This window comes from Glandiceps talaboti, chromosome 17 (genome assembly GCF_964340395.1).
Source record: "Glandiceps talaboti chromosome 17, keGlaTala1.1, whole genome shotgun sequence".
NCBI classification, from domain to species: Eukaryota; Metazoa; Hemichordata; class Enteropneusta; family Spengelidae; genus Glandiceps; species Glandiceps talaboti.
The window spans coordinates 12,706,610-12,729,241 of record NC_135565.1 but is presented as its reverse complement, the minus strand read 5'-3'; the positions used below and the strand labels follow the sequence as shown (position 1 = coordinate 12,729,241).

Genomic DNA, 22,632 nt, shown 5'->3' with positions numbered 1-22,632 from the left:
TGCATACATTTATGCATACATACATACGTACGTACATACATACATACATACATACATACATACATACATACATACATACATACATACATACATACATACATACATACATACATTTATGCATACATTTATGCATACATACATACGTACGTACATACATACATACATACATACATACATACATACATACATACATACATACATACATACATACATACATACATACATACATACATACATACATGAATTTATTTACCATGAATTTTACCATGAATTTATTGGGGTAGGAAGCCAATCAGGCTTTTAAAGACCCCTTACTGTTCTGAGGTGGTGATCAACAATGTCCCGCTTCGTATATAAGGAGACCACACTGGCGAGGCATAGTCTAAATGCGGATGAACTAAAGACTTGTAAAGCGGTATTAAAATATCCTTAGATTTGAAAGTAAAAGTCCACTTGATCATCCCAAGTACACTATTGGCCTTTTTTTTACCTTTTCCGCTATATGTGTCCGGGGGTTGAGTGATTTGTGTATTACTACTCCCAAGTCCTTTTCATAGTCCACGACGGAGAGTTTATTTCCACTCATAACGTACATGCGTACATGCATACATACATACATACATACATACATACATACATACATACATACATACATACATACATACACACATACATGCATACATACATGCATGCATGCATGCTTGCTTTGAAATCGACGATATTATATAATTAAAATAGCAAAACTGAAAACAAAAATTAAAATCCTAAGATTGAATTGTTTAATAAATTGGAAAACAAAAGAAACTCAACATTAAACCCAATTTCATTTTGAATATTACAAAAAGCAATGAATGTATCTCACTGACACTACAACCGTTTTGTGTTTATTGTCTTTCGAAGCAAAAACAGGGAAGGAGAGTAACATAGGAGTTTCTTGTACGTATGACGTCATCACAGGTTACATGAACGGTTCTATAATATACTCCAGTATAGATGACGTGACGTCATATGAAGTCGATATTTGCAAAGAATGGCGAATTGTTATGGATAGAAATGAGGTTGGTGAAATAAGAATATAACGCCTGCTTTAAGGTATGCATTGTAACGATAAATATAAATTGCATAGTGTGACTTTGTCAAGACATTGAATTGAATACAGACAGACAGACAGACAGACAGACAGACAGACACACACAGACAGACACACAGACATACACAAACAGACAGACAGACAGACAGACAGACGGACGGACGGACGGACGGACGGACGGAGAGAGAGAGAGAGAGAGAGAGAGAGAGAGAGAGAGATGCAGAACTAACAGCTACTAACATATAGGCATGCACACTTAGTAGTGAAAGACGATATTTTTTCATTTATTTCTATTCATAGGTTATTGTAGTTGAAGTGTTAGACATTGGTTTGACGAATGCCGAATGCCACGATACTGTGTTGACCTTATACAAGAATGGAACTAACAGTGAATCTATCACTATCTCCTGTGATAGTGATTTACCAGTGGTTTATGTTAGTGATGGAAATACAATGACTATAACTTTCACATCGAGTTCTACCACCGATGGTACAGGATTCTCAGTCACTTATAAAAGCAGTAAGTTGAACAGTTTAGAAGTTTTTTTAAAACCCAACCCGCCCCGTGAAATAATCCTTACTCGTAAAATGAGATACATCACAAGTTGAAAAAGTTGTAAGATCAACATTAAGACGTGATATTGCTTTGTACGGGTGCCTGGTTGAGCACAAAGCTTTGATTGACGTGCTTTACCATCGTCTCTTCTACACGTATCATAAACCATTAAGGACATTCTGACATAAATATTTACTTGCTTGCCTCCCATATCCTGTTTATCCAAATGAAATCGTAAATTGTAATATGAATGGGGTTGATTGTTTTCAGAGCCGTTTTATGCAAACAACTCTAACGAAATTTCACGACCATATTCGTAACCTTTCAGAGCTGTTATATACAATACAAACAACTGTAATGGAATTTCACGACTATATTCGTAACCTTTCAGAGCTGTTATATACAATACAAACAACTCTAATGGAATTTGATGACCATATTCGTAACCTTCAAACGCTTTGTTATGACAATTGGGTTTATTGCCTGGTATGAAATTAATATAAATGAATTGAGGTGTACAAACAAATTTAATAGAACTGCCACCATCAGACCATGGACGAACTGAACCTGTTGCAAACAAGGAAAGTAAACATTGTCAAATAAATTGAACAAATAACACTTAGCACAGCAGGTTGGAACAGCACATGCAGCAGAGGCTTGTATTACATTTCATGATTTGATAAGAACAGTTTATAGTTTTATGGCCTCTTCATGTGTGCACGAAATGCCAGGAGAACTTCTATTTGTTTGTGAATGTGAATATTATGTTAAGAGGCCATAAAACTGTTCTTATTAGATGATGGTATGTAATACAAGTCTCTGTACTTCCAACATGCTGTGCCAAGTGTTATTAATTCAATTCATTTGTTTACTTTCCCTGTTTGTAACATGTTCAGTTCGTCAGTGGTCTGATGTCTGCAGTTGTCACACTTGCAAAGAAACTGGTCATGAAACGAGTGACTGTTACCATAGAGTTTATTTTTTTCGCTTTATATTTCAATTTGGTCACCGTTTTTGTCACATTTTAATAAAATATCCAGCTATCAAAAATATTACTAACAATTTCAGCTTCTTTGGAATTACTGTAGATACACGCAAAAATACACTTCAACTTGTGTCATGGTAAAGTCGAGTATGATTGTTATAATTTCCTTGGGGTTTTTTTTGTTTGTTTTTCTTTTTTGTTTTGTTTTATTGAAAAAATGAAATGTGAGTGTTATTGCTCCTTTGGAAAAAAAATAATTAACATGTCCTTTTTATTTTGGAATAATGGTTATTTTCGTTCCAGCAACAACCATGGATGAAGACAACCCAGGTGTTGCATGTACGTATGACGTTATAACAGGTCACGAGAATGGCGCCATCGCATACTCAGCTCATGATGACGTGACGACATACATAGGCGATATTTGCAAAGAATGGCTCATTGTCCTGGATAGAGACGAGGTGAAGAGAGAGAGAGAGAGAGAGAGAGAGAGAGAGAGAGAGAGAGAGAGAGAGAGAGAGAGAGAGAGAGAGAGAGAGAGAGAGAGAGAGAGAGAGAGAGAGAGAGAGAGAGAGAGAGAGACAGACAGACAGACAGACAGACAGACAGACAGACAGACAGACAGACAGACAGTGTGCGAGAGAGACGGAGACAGACAGACAGACAGACAGACAGACAGACAGAGAAGCAGAGGCAGAGACACCCACTCGGAGCGTCACAGCTAATTGAGCAAATACTTACAAACCGTGACGGACGTTGCTGACAAAGAGAGACGGAGAGAGGCAATGGAAGGGAGAAAGTTTTATATTTAATATGAAAGCGATTGTTTTACATCTTTCCTTTGTCTTTATAGGTTGTTGTAGTTGAAGCATTAGAAATTGGTTTGACGAATGTCGACTGTTATGATAGTTTGTTAACCTTACACAAGAATGGAACTAACAGTGAATCTATCAGTATCTCCTGTGATAGTGATTTACCAGTGGTTGCTGTTAGTGATGGAAATACAATGACTATAACTTTCACATCGAGTTCTACCACCGATGGTACAGGATTCTCAGTCACTTATAAAAGCAGTAAGTTGAACAGTTTATTACTTCTTCATTATCATATTCTCGGAATATCACTCTTAGATAACTAAAAGACGTGAATTTGTGACCTCTCCTCAAATGAGATATTTACACTAAGACTAAAAAGAGCAGTTACTGTATGGTTGTAAAGGGACTTTTTGACGATTGAGATTATACAATCAGAGCTTATGAGATCTATTAAGAGTGAGTGAGTGAGTGAGTGAGTGAGTGAGTGAGTGAGTGAGTGAGTGAGGGAGGGTGGGTGGGTTTGTGAGTGAGTGAGTGAGTGAGTGAGTGAGTGAGTGAGTGAGTGAGTGAGTGAGTGAGTGTGAGGGTGGATGGGTGGGCGGGTGAATGAGTGAGTGAGAGTGTGAGGGTGGGTGGATGGGTGAGTGAGTGAGTGAGTGAGTGAGTGAGTGAGTGAGTGAGTGAGTGAGTGAGTGAGTGAGTGAGTGACAGAGACAGACAGAAACGGAGACAGCGAGAACAGGGTGGGAGTGAGGAGGGGGAAAAGCGATTGAGACAGATGCAAATGGAGTGGGAAGGAGGGGAGAGAGTCGACTTGTAGTCTTACAAACGTAGACACAGACATATGGACAGAGCTATACAGCCAGCCAGCCAGCCAGACAGCCTGCCTGCCAGCCAACCAGTCAGTCAGCCAGACAGACAGACAGACAGACAGACAGACAGACAGACAGACAGGCAGGCAGGCAGGCAGGCAGGCAGGCAGGCAGGCAGGCAGGCAGGCAGACAGACAGACAGACAGACAGACAGACAGACAGACAGACAGACAGATAGATAGATAGATAGATAGATAGATAGATAGATAGAGACATTGACAAAGAAACAAATAGCTCTCATTAGACAGCAGACTGACAGACGGTTAGACAGACTGATATTGGTAGAGTGGAAATAACGATCAGAGAATGATGACAATCGATCTGGTTAATTTCAGTGCTATACACCAGTCTTCAGTGTAACAGTATGTTTACACTATCAGAGACACAGCTGTCGGCTAGTTTCTGGAGTCCAAATATACTTAGTGACGGCACCGATGTCGGAAATTATCAGAGTGGTCTACTCTGTGAATTCCGAATTAATAGTACAACCGACTACGTAAGCTAAATTACTTCAGGAATTTGTTATGAAACTTTCCTTTATCTTATTGTACATTTCACACTTTTCTCTTATGAAATTACATCATTGCAGACTTCTGCTGGAGTGATTACACATGGACTTGGTGATTTTAATGGCCCCGGTTCTTTCTACTTTCTCTACTGATAAACAACACGATTGCTTCTCCTTGTTTACATCTTGGACCCAGCACTTCTAGTTTTAATTTTGTTTTTAATTAATTTTTTTCCATTTGAAATTGTTAGGAATGTTCCTATGAAAGAAACGCTAAATAAAGTAACGTGTTTTGGCTATGTCTATAGTGCTATGTTCGAGATACAGCTGTACAATCTAAGACTTTTCTTTATTTTGAAGGAAAATGTTTAGTATCTGGGGTTAGGGTTAGTTATTTTCTTTATTCACATTAAGTTGCATGACGGGAGATATACTCTCTACCAATAGGAGAGCAGGGATTTCTATAGCCTACCCTAGCTGTGTACTTTGGACACGTGTATCCGGGAACCATTTTCACGCTGAAACGTAACAGTGGAGCGTCACCATCGGTTATATTTTGTATTATATTTTAAAGTACGCGTACGTGTTTCATTGGTTGTAGATCACAGAGTTGTCGTTCAGTGTCTTTGATTTGGAAGTATCGTCATCATGCAAGGAAAACGACTATGTTGCCATCTACGACGAGAAGAAAACCAGTCCAAATGTAGCACCGATTGGACATTTCTGTGGATCCAGCCCTCCTCAGCCGTCGTTGTACACGTCATCTATCGTTGATGTCGAGTTTAGTAGTGATGCTGATGAACTTACAGGTGTTGGGTTTGTGGCTAAAGTTGAAAAGCATTGGCTAGGTAAGTACTTGGAAAATCACGGTAGTTGTCATACGTTGGGGCTATCTTCAGTATTTTGGTTTTTGTATTATTGCTTGAGAAACCTAATAATGTACCAATCATCATCATCATCATCATCATCATCATCATCATCATCATCATCATCATCATCATCATCATCATCATCATCATCATCATCATCCAAATAGGCGCTATTATAGGTATGTACTATAAAGACATTACGGTTGACCGAGTCGCAAACCCTACTTTGGAAGTAGGATGTTGTGACGTCACAAGAATTGTCAATTTCTCAAAATGAACGCTGACGGAGCTGTTGCATATATTTGTGATATCGAAAGGTTAAACCTATGTATGTATGTATGTATGTATGTATGTATGTATGTATGTATGTATGTATGTGTATTGTGTATGTGGTATGTATGTATGTATGTATGTATGTATGTATGTATGTATGTATGCATGCATGCAACATGTATGTATGTATGTATGTATGTATGTATGCATACATACATGCATGCATGAATGTAGGTTGCTGCCAAATGCTTCCTCTGTGCGTAGTAACATTTCATCAGTTAGCAATTTGATGAGAGTGAGATTTGAAGTGTTAAAGTCATCTAGATTGTAAGAAACAACACCAAAATATGTATGTTGGGCATTCACCCAACTACCCATCATCCTCCAACCAAGGCATTCCACCCAACTACCCATCATCCTCCAGCCATGGCATTCACCCAACTACCCATCATTTTCCAACCAAGGCGTTCACCCAACTACCCAATCATCATCCAACCAAAGCATTCACCCAACTACCCATCGTCATTGAAACAACCTCCTTTCCTAATTAGAATGAAATACAACTTTCAAGAATGCCGATTTTTGTATATTTAGTTTAGCTTTTATTTACTCCTCAGGTACCAATTCTGGTTGTGTAGGTGATAAATACTTAACTTCACCAAGTGCCGACATCGATTTCTACGGCTCTTCGTACGACCCTGATTTGAATTGTGAATGGACTATTGTAGTAGCCTATGACATGGTATGTAGTTAATCATTCATAACGACTGAGTAAAGTGACAAGTAATATTAATAATGGCAATTAAGGTTTGTTTGTTTGTTTGTCTGCCCACTCGCATCCATCCATCCATCCATCCATCCATCCATTTATCTAAACTCCCACCTGTACCCACTCCCACCCACCCACCCACCCACCCACTCAATCACTCACTCACTCACTCACTCACTCACTCACTCACTCACTCACTCACTCACCCACCCACCAGCCGCCATTACATTCCAAAATCAACACTTGTTCTTTTGTATAATGTCCTAATCCTACCACATTTAAATTACTGTATTGAAATTTGGGGCAACACGTATCCCTCTGCACTTGAACCTCTCCTTCTTTTACAAAAGAAAGTTGTTCAGCAACTAACGGAAATCTTCCAATACCAAAAGTACATCATACATTTTGCCAATTAAATTTTCAAATATGCTGCTGTAAAACACTGGAACTCTCTCCCCCCTACTTTAAGGAATACCCATAATCGCCATGCATTCAAGACAAATCTAAAACACCATATTTTACATATTTGATTCATTTTTTCCTGTCTTCTGCCTTCCATTGCTGTGTCCTTCATTTTCAGTGCATAGTGTATTGTTCGCACTTCATTTAATTAGATAAGTGTACACTGTAACTGTATATATATTTATATTTATTTATCAACTTAGGACTATGGACTAGATTAGTCCCTAGCGGACTATATCCATTGTCCTCACCAGGAATATTTTGCTCTTCTTTTTTTTTCTTTTCTTTTAGTATTAGTGTAATTATTAGCTGGAAGTAATATTGTCAGAACTTTTAGCTTATTGACTCATTTGCTTTTCCTGCTCCTCTTTTTTTTCTGTTATGTACCATTTGTACAATTTCTGGTGAAAATAAATATACAACAAACTAACTACTCGCTTATCCAACCATCCACCCGTACATCGTGCATCCATCCATCCATCCATTTATCTAAACTCCCACCCGTACCCACCCCACTCACTCACCCACCCACCCACTCACTCACTCACTCACTCACGTATATTAAATTTCATTCATTCATTCATTCATTCATTCATTCATTCATTCATTCATTCATTCATTCATTCATTCATTCAATTATCCATCCATCTATCCCTCCCTCCCTCCATACATCCATTCCCATCCCTCCCCCTCTCTCTCCCTCCACGTACCCATCCCTCCATCCCTCCCTCCATCCATCCATCCATCCACACCATCTATCCATATCGCCCCCTAAAAAATATCACCCTGGCTTGTATGGGTTGCTCTCTAAAATATCAACCTCTGAAACCATTGTCAAAAAATAGCACGAGGTGTGTATATAATTAAAGACATTCATTTTCAAAACACATTGTTATCCGTCTAATACATGTCTTACAGTTAATATTATCGTTCCTATTTTAGGTGGTTTCTTTGACTATTGACCAATTTGATGTGGAAGACTCTAACGAGTGTTTTAAGGATTCATTATCTGTGTATGATGGCATAGACGAGAACGCTGCAGAGCTTGGTCGTCTTTGTGGCGGTATTTCACCGCCATTCGAACTATTTTCTACTGCAAACACGATGCATATTGTTTTCAAGTCAGATGGCGACATCGAATTAAAGGGATTCTACGCATATTACTAGTATTAGTTGAACATTGTAAAAGTATCCGAGGCTAAAAAGTGCATCAGTGGATTTATAAGATACTAAACCAACACGAGTTGCAACTGAGACATTTTTTTCATCAAAAAATAACCAAAGATATATTCACTAAAATTTGGTTAAATTATTTATGAAAAGACATTGTATCTGTAGGCAGTGACCAGTTTAAATGGAGCGAAAGATTCTGTCGCCATGTTTAAACTGTTGAGGAAAAACCTTTTCAAATAATCGTTCGAACAGCTGTGTCTATTTTAAACTCATTGTAAAGACCATTTTAAACTCGTATATTGTACGTGTGTAAATTATATTTGGTGAGCCTAAAGACAAATGTCCGCACTTATATACGGATCATAAATAAAGTTGTTGAATCGAATTGACTATATATATATAGTATATATTTATTTACCCAAAAGCACAAATGAACATTACAGATACACATACAAAAATACTATTTCGTGGGTAAATAGGGGAATCGGGATTTAGCTTACAGCTATTCAAGCCTGTCCCCTATAGACACGCGTTGTCGTGACGTCCTACGATCAGGGTATAAATTCCATATTTATGGCTTCTGTATGGTATTAAATATGTTATACAGTAAAACTTAATTTGTAATTATAATGAAACAAGATATATTACATACCTTGCTAAAACGCAATTTCTAAAACATGATATGTCATGACAACGCGGGCCTACGTCACTGGTTCTGCTGTTTAAGAAATGGGTCAAAACGTTCCGAACTGCCCTATTTTTCTTTGATACTGGCACTGGTATAATTACCAGACAGTGTCTGAACCAAAGCACTGGGTGCTAACGTGAGGAAATACGGTATGTTATTCTCCAATATTTTTCTTCATTCACCTGGAAAATACTAATGAGCTGTCACTACGAGTCGCTAGGCGAGGTGACAACGACCCCTTAGGTCACTCGTATTTTCCTCGGCTGAACTAAGAAAAATGTTGGAGAATAATATCTAAATATTATTATTATTTCACGTCATTATAAAATACCATATTTATTAGTGTTTGTAAGAATTTCTATACTTTTTCGAAATTGGGTTATTGCAGATTAGTTTCTTTTATTAGTTACATTGATATACATTATATGATTACCATAATTAACGCCTTTAACGTGAATGTGCCTTGGAAATCGTGTTTTTTGGCTAAACGTTTGTTGATACTTTGTTCAAGAAAATTAACACCCATTAAACTCAAGAAAAAAACTGGGGGTTACCCAACGAAATGTTATCCAAAATTAAAGCATTTTAGAATCCAATATGGCCGCCAAATCCAATATGGCCGCCAAATACTATGTTAACACTATGGGAAACAAGACCAACCACCTTCTCCATTCTCCCCTTCAGATAGGCTAAAAACCCAACTTAAATACATTTCAAAGTTTACATAAATCTCTACAACTGCCGGTCAACAACGTTTCAATGTTCGGAGATATTTTAAGAAATTTGAATATCTGTGAAATTCGTCCCAAGGCGCATTTTTAAATTACTCAAGTGTTGCAATTTACAGCATAATATCTCAAACTAAATCCTGTTTACAAATAACATTTTTGTCAAAAAAATTAAAGTATTTCAAGTTAAGTATTTTAATTTGTTATATCATCATTTCAAAGTTCAGTTATTGCACAAATAGCGTTGTTTAAAATTGAAAAATCATTACAAATGTCATCGTTCATTACAGAGTTTGAAATTTGGCATAGTAATGCCATGTAAGCTTCGTTGATTCTGTCAAGATAATCACTGGGTCGTTGCCTTTTCAGCCTTGAACCTTGTCCAATACACACTCGTCAACCCCAACCACAACCGTCATACATCTAATGTAGAATTCTGGGTAGAGTGAATGCACTTTGAATTAAATGTGACTAGTCAGCGACAGCAACACCCTGTTTCTCAGAAATAGCGTCTACTTCTTCCAATACGCATGCGCAGATAGAAATCACAGGAACTGGTCACACCTGCGGCATCTACCGTGATATAATCCAGGCATATAACTCTCTATCGGTAAGCATTTTCAGCAATGATATGTATATTATTTGTTGAGGATATCAGCATAATCTGTTTACTTTCCAGATCTTAGAAATGTGCATGAAAAGTTGGATTTATTTCAAGATAATTGACAACAACAAGGAACTTGTTTACTGTGGGACCCGTCATTATTATTTATGATGGGTGAGGGGACCCGGGGGGGTGGGGGGGGGGTTCGGAGGAATGGGTGGTCACTCAAAAACAGGTTTGGGAGGGTAGTTACTCAAAAACTGCGGAGTGAAAGTGGGGGCACTCAAAATATTTGCTAACACTGAAGTATATAACACTCCATGGGGCAGCGAGCATGTAATTGATTTGCTAGCAGTGAAGTATGTAACACACCTATATATATATATACACACACATTTATGCAAGTTATTTATTAACACGGTGTTTTGCTGTTAGAATTTTTCAGTGCATATTACATAAACATGTCCCATATGAAAATGCGTACACATTCGACATATACATACGTAATTTCTGAAGCCAGTACAGTAGACCATCGCAATCTGTAACACAAATTGATCAAACCAATACTAGTACTGTAATATTGAGTTCTGTAACATGAAACAAATCATTAATTGATAAAGTAGAAAGGAATAAACTGGTTAAAGAAATAAACAGCGGAAGCCACACAGGAAGGCAAAGTCTGACCAAATAGGATCAACTCATCTAGAATAGCACGGTGTAGATTATATGTCAGTCAGTGAAAGCATACCAGGTACTGGGATAATATGGTGGCGTGGTGCGCTGAAAATCTCTGACAGGTTTCATTCCACAGATATTTAATACTGATTATAAATATATAAATATTAAATACATAATGAAAACAAAGAACGTGGTAATATATAGCTAACGTTTCATTGTACAGGTACTAGTACACGGCGTTCTGATATCTGAAATGAATCTGTAAGTGTATTGTAATTTTTCATAATTTTAAATGATATGGCATACAACTATACTTTGAGAATTTTTCTAGTGTTTATAATATTCTGAATAATAAAAATTTCAATTGTGATCAGAAGAGGGTATCGTTATCACCTTGACATGTTAAAATAGTACCAGATGGCACTCTTTTAGTTTTAGTCCTTGAAGTTAAAACATTTCTAAGGGTTCAAGGGGACCCCTCCCCTCCTGTACCTACCCTCACACTGCTCCCTTTTATTTTGTTTCAAATTGACATGTTAAAATAGCACCGTGACCAGATAGCATTCTTTTAGTCCTTGAATTTCAAAACTCTCCACGGACGGGAGGAGGAAGCCCTTCCTGTACTCACCCCACCTGGCTCCCTCAAACTTCGATTCAACTTATATCACCCAATTTTAAATTTTACTAGCTACTTTGGGAATAAGTTACATTCATTATTACCTCTTCCTTTTGAAATAAGCTACATCCATCTTGTTATAAGGAAACTCAATTTCAAAAATGAAAAGTTTTGTTTTGTATGTATGTATGTATGTATGTATGTATGTATGTATGTATGTATGTATGTATGTATGTATGTATGTATGTATGTATGTATGTGTGTGTGTGTGTGTGTGTGTGTGTGTGTGTGTGTGTGTGTGTGTGTGTGTGTGTGTGTGGATGGATGGATGGATGGATGGATGGATATGTACTTGACTTGCTAAAAACGCCTAAGTGAGCATTTTCACTAACACGCTAATTTACTAGATACTTTTATTACTCTCTGTTACAGGTAAAATCTTCAGAACATGGCAAGGTGTTTCAAACCCAAAACAAGCTATCTCCATAGTGCATCGTCCATTCCTTTCACAGGGATAACATTATGTGATGCATTGGATCGATCAGCAGAGAACTCCCCAGATAAAGAAGCGTTCGTGTTTGCCTCTAAGCCGGGAAGTAAACGCATCACATACAGACAGCTCCGTCAAGACGTCATCAAGTTGGCGGCTGGCCTTCTACACTTGGGTCTGAAACCAGGAGATCGAGTTGGTATTTGGTTCGAAAATCGATATGAATGGATCCTTACCCAATATGCCACAGCTTACACCAAGATGATGTATGTCAGCTTTCTAGCGGGCTACAATGCAGAGTATATGGAATATCTTATCAACAAAACAAAGGTGTCTACGTTGGTCATGGGTACTGGTGACCAGGAAAAGGTGTTGGGAGAATTAGTACCGAAAATATCTAAAGCTGGAACACGATGCATTGAAGCTGATAATATCCCAACTCTTCGTAGAATAATTCATCTTGGAGCAGAGGAGAAAGCTGGTATTTCTCGCTTCATAGACATTTGTGAGTTAGGAGAAGAAAGAGATTTTCAGCAAGTGATGAAAATCAGGAATTCGGTCCAACAAGATGATGAGATTACAATGCTTTTCACTTCCGGGAGTACAGGAATGCCGAAAACAGTTGTGAAGTCACACAGATGTCTAGTAGAAAATATGCATACATGTGGAAGACACATTGCAGACATGGTCAACAAAGATGTTGCACGTTACATCTCTACTATTCCATTTGCACATGCTGCAGCTGATGCGGGAACTGTCATGGCAGTTATTTGGGGGTTCACAGCTATTATACCAGAACCTAAATGTGATTCACTGAGGGTAGCAGAATTGATTCAGCAAGAGCGGGCCACCTTCGCATTTCTGATGTTCCATTCTCTTTTTGATTTCATCAATGATCCAAGATTACAGAGTCACGACTTTAGTTCCATTGAGCTTATTCTAACTGCGGGCAATGTCGTCCCAAAAGAGGTACTTGACAAGGTCAGAGGGCGAGTCACACCTAATCTACTCAACGTGATTGGGTCAACAGAAGCTGGCTTTCAAACCTTTCATAACAAGAATGAGAAGTATGACAGAGTTGGCCTTCCAGTGAATCACCAGGAAATCAAAATTATTGACGACGGTGGTAACATAGTGCCTCTCTTCACAACAGGTGAACTGTGTATACGGTCTAATTACATTCTCCTTCGATACGAAGGTGACGAAGAGAAAACTAAAGATATCGACGGAAGCGGTTGGTTTCACACTGGTGACCTATCTCTGATGGAAGAAGATGGATGTCTACATGTGATGGGTCGTAAAAAAGATATCATCATCAAAGGAGGGAGGAACATATATCCCTTAGAGATAGAGCGAGTTCTAATGCAACATCCTAAAGTAAAGCTACCACAGGTTGTATCGGTACCAGATGAACGACTGGTGGAGGAAATCTGTGCATGCATTTGTCTCGAAAAAAACCAAGAAGCAACAGAGGATGAGATCTTGGAATTCGTGCGTCCTATTCTAGAGGAGTTCCTTGTTCCAAAGTATGTGCTCTTCTTTGACTCATATCCTTCCAGTCTGACTGGGAAGATAATGCGTACAGAGCTTGCAAAGAAAGCCAGAGAAAGACTGGGACTTAATAAGTAAATTTACGATGTTGGAAACATGTGCGTTTACAGAGGTGGTATTAACATGTCCATGCGTGAAGACATAAACGTGTGTATATGTATAAGATATGATGATTTATGTTACCGATGACAGAATACAACTGTCTAATGTTTGCAAAGTTTGACGTGACATGAGGTTATAGAGTGAACCCTCAGCTGTTACGAATTAATACTTAGAACAAATGTTTGCATTTCGCGAAAAGATGACAACATTAAATGACTAATCAAGTACAGCTCAGACCACTAACGAAGTTTAGTGGTCTGAGTGTACAGGCAGCTGGAAGAACAATGGCGTGATCTTGCATTGAATGAAGGCATCAACATTCATCAGTTTATTCATTTATGGTGCTGATGATTTTATCGTCCAATCATTTGAGTATTGTATAATTTATGTTTATAAGAATTTAAAATTGGAATAAAGTGTGGATTCACTTTAGAAGGAAGCGAGCTGAAGGAAACAGCTAGGCCTAGATTAGGAGCTTTAATCTGCTCCGTTGCTGCTACTAAAATGGTTCCAAGTTAACCATGAACACTGTATTAGCCTGAGTTAATTGTGATCTCGTGTACAAGTGGAGATATGATAGTGACTCTAGTATAGTTACATGATCTGCCAACTAGGTGCGGAGATCAAAAAGTAACACTGATTGAAAAGTGACGGAGAATTAACGTTAACATTAGAGGGCGACCCATTTGACGGTACACTCAACCACCTCTTATGTTACATTTACATCAACGTTTTGAAATGCTGGTAGTATAAAACATGCTCCGGCGATCTACGCCATTGTGCCGTATACAATAACATGTGATGAAGACTGAGTGATGAAGCCGACATATGCAAGGTAAAGAAAAACTCGTTGAGTTTGGACTTACTACATGACACCATTCCATCCGCAGCGAGTAAACGTCATGAACAGGATATACAATTTCTTAAGACTTTAGACAATGGGTATGTATTCATGATTAGATCTCATTTCTAGGAAAAAAAAATTTTTTTAATGTGTGTTTCCTATAACCCCACCTAGTTTTTCAAGCCAATCCTAATTCTTTTTTTACGTACTCGAGAAAAAAAAAAGCATATCGTGAAAATTGTGAAGTCTCACAAGAAATAGTGGATGCAGAAACTAACATCAACTTAAAAAGACAAAATAAAACGGTTCTTCCAATCTGTAATGGCTGTATATCTGATGAGAAGAAACCAATAACACAGAAATCATATGGAAAACAACGGAAAATATAACTACCTGTTAATTAAACACTCACATATGCAAGAAAAATATATATAATACAATTAAAAGGTCTACCTACCTCACCTATTCTAGGATTGGGAGTAATCAGAACCACAAAATTTCTTTGTTAGGACTTTATTATTCTTTGTGTTCTTGACCTTCATGTACGTCTGTACATATTTCATCAAACTATCACAGAAGGGGTACTCTGGTCGACATGTCGTATTTATTTTTGGGTCGAAGCATCATCATCATCATCATCATCATCATCATCATCATCATCATCATCATCATCATCATCATCATCATCATCATCATCATCAACAACAACAACAACAACAACAACAACAACAACAACAACAACACACAACAACAACAACAACAACAACAACAAAATTATAAAGGTAAACATAAAATGAAATGAAATAGAATAAAATAAAATCCCGACCTACTTACCCTATTTTCTACGGCTATGTTATCAGAAACACACAATCATTTTTTTAAAACTTAACTATGAAATGTATTTTTCATTAGTACTTTTATGGTAACACAATATTTGTTTGTTCATATTTTTTTTCCACTTTTCGTCAACTTGCTTTTGAAATGAAATGTTATTAAGATACATTAAACTCATAGACCATCCGATGACGTAATGTATAATCCATATAAAAAGTGTTCAGGAAATTCTTACTATGCAATCAACTGTACTAACAATGCCTGAACACAATCGCGAAAATCAGTTCAATTTTGTTGTTTATTTTCTAAAGATTTGTGTTTACTGAATGGAAATACAACTGCCAAAAAGCAAAGACAACAAAGACAAACGGAAAGCTGATATTGAACATGATAAGAACTATATAAACTGCAGTCTGCAGACTGGCCCAGTAAGTAATGAAAGGGGCGCCCTCAACGGCGATCATTCGCTCTATGGATAGTGATATAATGTTACTATGTATAACGATATATGAATACGAGATAAGTTGATAGAGTTGTTAGTGGATGCTAACAGTACGTACGATATCGTTGTAACATTGAAAATGGGGTCAATATTCTCAATGTGTGCCAAAAAGTGATTATACAATGTATGTATATGTATATCTAATTATTTTTATTAGTGCCTCGAGTACACTCGAGTGACGGTCGTTCTATTTATAAACCATCACACAGGTCCGGACTGTATGCCATGCATATATGTGATGGTTAATGTTATAACAAGTAACCAGTGACGATAGCTAGCATTGTTAAAATATAACAGAGTCCTTTTTTGTCTTGTACTTTGGTAATCATATTGAACATAATTTCACTTGGTTGCCAAGAAACACCAAATTGAAACTCTCTTCACCTCTATTGTCCTTTCAGTGGAACACCATTACATCATAGCTCTTTGCAGACATGCATATTAATTAGAGGAACACTGAATATTCATGAATCCTAAGAGCTTATTTCCGGGGTCCGGGGAGAGGAGTTACTTCCCTAGAAAAGTAAATGGGAATATAATAAACTTCCTAGCGTCTGACCATTCCGAGTACAATCGACGACGTAAAAATAAAGCGTCCCAACCCCGGGGCTTCAACGGCATAAACCACTTACCATGGGGCATGTTTAGCCGGAAAAAAACCAAACACCTCAGAAATATGGTATATTTGTTTGAACCTGACCTTAACTGTCCTGGTCTACAATTTTGAGAGTACTTCAGAATAGTAATGCTTTGCCACACCCATATATCCTTTGTATGTTATTCGACCTTAGACGAGCCTACCTATGTGAGTTATCTATATCAGATATGACGATAAATATTACTCTTCCCTGATATGCCACATGGGATGCTCGAGATAAAAGGAAAAAGCCCCAGTACAACTTATAAAGGGAAATATGAGAGTCGAGTGAGAAGTAGTCTAGCTGACAGTCCCTCGCGCTACTCTGGGGATTGCGTTGAGCCCCTCGGTATATGCACTCTGATAGCCCTTGGGCTACTGTGACTCTGGGGATTGCATTGAGGTCCCTCGGTATATGCACTGTGGTAACCCAGGGCTACTCTGGGGATTACCTTGGGCCCGTTTATTCACTGCAATGAACGACTGCCTTCCAGACGTTGTCACTTCCTCAGCTTGGTTCAACAACCCATATTGCAATCCGAGATCATGTACATAACACTAGCAGGTGCAGAGACAATGCAAAGATACAGAGACATTACAGTCTGGAAAGATCCGGTCCAGTAGGGTTGGAGAATATTATGGAAACAACTGCGGGTATTTGAGACTAAGACAAGATGTACATAGTCCAAGACTCTAGTGAAGAAGATTCTTGTTTCTTTCAGGTAAATGAAGATAGTCGACTTGTAAAGAGTATTAATCCAAAAAATAAATACGTCGGCTAATTCATTCTTCTGCCACACATACTAGATTATTGTTAATGAGGAGATGGGACTTGAATAATCTACGATAAAAGCTAGCCAGAAGTTCTGGAAAACCTTTCAATCAAGTTTGTTGAGACCACCCCCCCCCCACACACACATAATAGATAGATAGATAGATAGATAGATAGATAGATAGATAGATAGATAGATATTAAAGCAGGTTATCGCGTGCCTCATCATGTGATTGAGTAACCTCTCCTTGTAGCTTTGCATTTTTTAGTGAATCCCTCAGATTTCTCCGACGTCCCCCCGGTCGTAAATAACGACTGCTCCCTTAGTTTGATTGTAATACATTTTGTCATAGACATACCCATGGAGGGGTATATGACTTTGTCGAATAGTGTCTCGTTGTCATTGGAACCGTCCAACTTTGTTGACGAAGACGACAGCTGTTCATTTTGTGTTTTGTTGATATTTGTATAAACTTTCTTCCGTTCCCTAAAGCGAAAAATTCAAAATAAAGATATACGAGGAAAACCGTTCCGCAAGGCTGACATAATGACAAACACACCCTACCTAACACATATGTGTGACTGCGACCCCGATTTTCTCAGTCTCTGCCATCCACCCTCACCACTGATGGCTCATTTCATAAACGAGTGAGAGGCGAGGGGAGGTGGCAGTCAGTATGGGCAAGGAGGTGCCCGGTCTGGATATAGTAACCACCGAGACTAGCCAAATAAAAGCGTGGTCATTGGTTTTGCCTCCACCGTCTATGGTTTTGCAGACTGTCAACAGCCCATTGAAATACACCTATAATTTGCCACACCGTCTCTGTCACAGTAGGCGTGCATTTTTTTCCCTTCAGTTTTCGAGTCTTTTATTGGTCGCTTGCATATTTTTGTGCTAATCCTTAAATGCGCGCTTCACATGCTCAAAACGATCATTTTTTTCCTTATAGGAAATTTTATACCAAATGAGTAATACATTTGTATATGCATCAGGTACACGTACCATTTACTAGATACATTTACAAAACAATATGTTGTAAACAAAAGGTGTGCCACGTGATCACTGTCAACCAATCAAAAATCAGTCACCTAAGTGTGCCCTGAACGTACCTGTAGGTCCATTCGGCTCTTCTATCTTCCAATTCGTCTCCCGTATTCAAAATATTAAAATGTTTATAACAGGTGTTAATAATGAAACAACATGTTAAAATATCTTAAGAAATAACATTAAATAAAACCTCCGTAATATTTCAGTGGCATTCAGAGGCATCCTTCGTGTATAAAGTTGTTAGCGTGGTGACAAATTGACTTATTGATTGGAGGGTGTTTACTAACCCAACTGCACTTGACAGATATTAACGTTGTGACCGATGTGTACAGGTTGTAGTTTACAAACATGGCGGAGAGACTAATTCACGACCCCCTTCCTCCACCATGGACTTACGGCGTTTTGGAGGATGGACGTATATTTTTCATCAAGTAAGCTCAACTACCTGAATATCGACTTTCATCTGATTCCATAATTATGAAACTTTACCCTGACAAACTTTTTTTCTCTTCCCAAACAGTGACGAAACGTGCACGACGACATGGCTGCACCCTGTGCTGGGCGAACCTATTTCTACGGGAAACAGACCCCGTCGCGGTAAGTATTTTCTTTCCCAGCATGTGTAAGCTTTTAGCCATGTGTTATTACTTCTCACTTTACCATTCTATATTAGGAATAATGTATGCAAATAATTCGTTGGACATCGGACATCAACTTTATCGTCAGTATTCGGTAGTTTCTTGTAAACCGAACAAGTGTTTTTTCTCGTTTTGACAGACATCCCCGTCGGCTGGGAGGAAGCGGTCACTCCTGAAGGTGCGCCATATTTCGTAAAGTAAGTGAATGTAATCTCGATGTATTATCAATTAACTCTTGAAGGTCAAAAAACACGGGAAGTTGTAGGGTCGACATATGGTGTTGACCGTTTGGTTTGATCTAAATACGATGATAATATGAACGCAGAGTGCTATTATGCCAGTTGCTTGCCTGGACCGTCAAAATGTTATTACGTCTGCTGGACACAGACACATACATTGCTACGAGGTACAATGAACACACACAGAGCTCAGAGACACATTCACACCGCCTGTGTTGGATAAAAGTAACGTGTGTATGAGCGCTTTACTAAATCATGAGCAGTTTATTTGAAAAGCTCTCCCAAATCGTTAAATTAACGGCCGATAAGTTAAAGTTATTATTTGACATCCAGGACAAGACAAGCTTATTTCACGGATGAGTGTCAATTCCATTGTATACTATTATGGAGTAATCCAGTTGGTTACGCAATAGTCAAAAGTGCGTGAATCGTAATTATTGTCGACATGATAAGACATTTGAAGATCACCAATCGTATCGTGAAATTTCTTGTGAATCCATTCATGGGTGCACTTGTTACAACAATAAATATGAAAGTAGTTTGACTCATCGTGAAACTATTTTTAGTTCAGTAGACAGACATAATCAATACTGTAGTAATTAATTGCTGCAAGCAAATAGGAACGGATATCCTTAGGTCGTAAAATTCAACAGCCATACTGTTATTGTTATTTTCTTCAGCCCGTCACAATAAACCTAAAATGGCATTTTAATTAGTCAATTTAATGTTGTTGACAACAGTGTATGATGTTCTAAGTCCTTGCGACTTGTTTGCTGTACCTGTCAGAAGGGCAGTGACCCTTCTGTGTTGTGGGTTGACTGTGTTGTTAGCTTTGTGAGTCAGGTGTTGATATGTGATCTACAGGTATTTATACCAGTCATGGTGGAGAGATTTGACACTTTTATTGTAGCTGTTTCTAACTGGTCAAATGGAACATGATGAGAGCTGATATGAGTGAAGGATGTGGTTACTTTAGTTTACACTAGGCAATTAATTAGCATGGGTTCCACCATAGACAAAATTATCCATTGAGCCAACAATGGGATTTATGAAAACAATAGGGATTAATTAACATAACTGAATACTCTATTGTTATGTGCATTAACCACAAACTCATTTAATTGTTATCTGGTGATTTCATTAATTGCTTTGGGTATATCACTGAGTTGCAGTGTTTTTGGTGTGGTTTGTGAACTCTGGTAGCAGAGGGAGAAATCTGGTAAAAGTTGCATAGAATTGTATACCTTATACTATTACTATAAATTTAGTGGGGACTTGGTAAACTTCCAGTTCAACTTAGATAGCTTTAATCCAGTGTTTCTGCTAAGCTTAGGTAACCTTGGTAACAGAAAGGGGGAATATGGTGAAACTGGCATATATTTTCCAATACATTTTACCAAAATTTTAGTGGGGAACTCTGGTAAAATGACAGGGGAACTCAGGTAGATTTTATGTACTTATATCACCCATAACAAAAATACTGTGATCTATTCACCAGAGTTAATAACAACTGGGCCTTAAGAAAAAAAAAAGTTGCAAGAGAGAATTCTTCTTGACATTTTAGAAGTGCTGGTGTCAAATGAAAATGTCATGTTTAATTTGGTTGTCAGAAACAGATGAGAGAAAAATATATTGTTGCCTGTAGTATACTTGCCTGTTTTTGTAATCTTGCTAGTACCAGCAATTTTGAACTAAACTGCAAATATGTATAAATTCCCTGTTACTGTTGCTATGTTTTAATAACATTAATTTGTGAAATATTGTTGATGTTAACGAATGAACAAATAACATTCCATGTGTCCTGTGAAAATCAAGTGGTTATACTGTTCCCATTGTTGGTCAGTCATAACTGTGCCTCAAGAATCAATGCTGACCTTCCTGAGATAAATTATGACTCAAAATGCACCTGGTAAACAACAGTTATCAAGGACAGTATTGTTTTAATATGTAAAATTATGATTAGACATATATGATGTTTTGAAAAATCCATATTTGATCACTGGATGGTTGATAAAAAAACAACAACACATCAAGCGAGGATAGCCCAGAGACTTGTCTTGATGTTACCATCTCAAGAAGCTCTCTACCCAACACGGAGACAAATCTCTGGGATGTTGCGAGGACACAGATTGTCAACAGAGAGAGAGTGCAAGAACATAAACCTACAATTGTAAACTCAGTCAGTGTCTTAACATAGAAAGTGAGGGGTCAAAATAATGAAAAAAATAATCTTGCCCACTGGACAAGTAGAAAATAAAAAGTCCTTGTCTAAAATCAGAAAATACCTGTCATAGTTGGTACATGGTAAGTACGAGGTTGAAGTGGCCAACATGTTTCATTCGTTTCAACCAAACGTTTTCAAAATGGAAGCTTGGTATACATGTTTCTATAATTGTGGTTTAATAATTTTTTCTGTATTGGAATATGTTTTGAATAAGCAAGGAGGGGCTTTTAATCAAATAGTCCTATCTGCCCATATGGAAAACCAATTTCAAAAAACACTTGTCCAGGGCAAGTAGAACTTGAAGGCCATTACATAGTATTTTGAGTAGTGAAAGTACTGTGTATACATACATCACCTGATTTCAGGACCAAAGAATGTGAGCTAATTGTCTAGTGTAAAAATACCACTATTTTATCAGTTCTACAAACTTTTTCCTACCCAAACAACCTACAGTACATGTAGTAAATGAATATCTAACTCCTCACTACTCAAACACCCAAGTGAATGCCTAAACCCCTTCATTATTGAAATAATATTGACACATGTCTTTGTTGTTTAAACACTATACTGTTCTCAATGCTTTTAGTTCTAAGACACAGGCGATGAAAGTACAGTTTCCTACAATGGGTTCTTGAATTAAACACAGTAACATGACCTACATGACATAATTATATATATTAGACCTTTCCAAAATTTGCCATGGTGTCGCTCTACTTCCTGTCTGTGTGTACCTTGGGGGTATACATGGTATAGGTTACTCAGTTAATCATAGAGCACTGCTGCTTTCCTCGATGTCTGAACAATGCAAAAAACATCCCTGATTTATAATTCTACAGAATACATGTACAAGGAACAAAGCTCTTAAAGAAACAGTACTGAGGTAATGATACCCCCAATTTGAGTGAGGGCGCTGTATTCTCAATTTCCTGTTTGCAGTCTGCAATGGCCTATTGATTTTAGTTTCAGTGTAAATTAGTTCAATATGTGATGGTAGAATTTTGATTGATTACAAATGGATCAAGTGTCAAAGTAAAAGTTTAATTAACAAAAAGTGTTAACTTTCAT

At 37.8% G+C, this 22,632-nt stretch overlaps 2 protein-coding genes across 9 annotated transcripts in view; both read left to right on the top strand.

Annotated features, from left to right (window-relative positions):
* The first annotated feature begins 12,134 nt into the window (after positions 1–12,134).
* Positions 12,135–13,805, top strand: LOC144448084 (medium-chain acyl-CoA ligase ACSF2, mitochondrial-like). Its single transcript, XM_078138236.1, has one exon. The coding sequence runs from the start codon at positions 12,135–12,137 to the stop codon at positions 13,803–13,805; it is 1,671 nt and encodes a 556-aa protein (XP_077994362.1).
* A 5,008-nt stretch (positions 13,806–18,813) lies between these two features.
* Positions 18,814–22,632, top strand: part of LOC144448242 (uncharacterized) — a 71,076-nt gene continuing 67,257 nt past the window's right edge. For all 8 annotated transcript variants that reach the window (XM_078138412.1, XM_078138408.1, XM_078138411.1 and 5 more), the window contains exons 1-3: positions 18,814–18,897; positions 18,987–19,063; positions 19,244–19,301. In XM_078138412.1, coding sequence (XP_077994538.1) covers positions 18,815–18,897; positions 18,987–19,063; positions 19,244–19,301 — 218 coding nt within the window. In that variant the 5' untranslated portion in view covers position 18,814. The remainder of the gene's footprint in view (positions 18,898–18,986; positions 19,064–19,243; positions 19,302–22,632) is intronic.

Coding starts and splice junctions, on each gene's coding strand:
- LOC144448084 (XM_078138236.1), top strand. CDS start 12,135: ATGGCAAGGTGTTTCAAACCCAAAACAAGCTATCTCCATAGTGCATCG.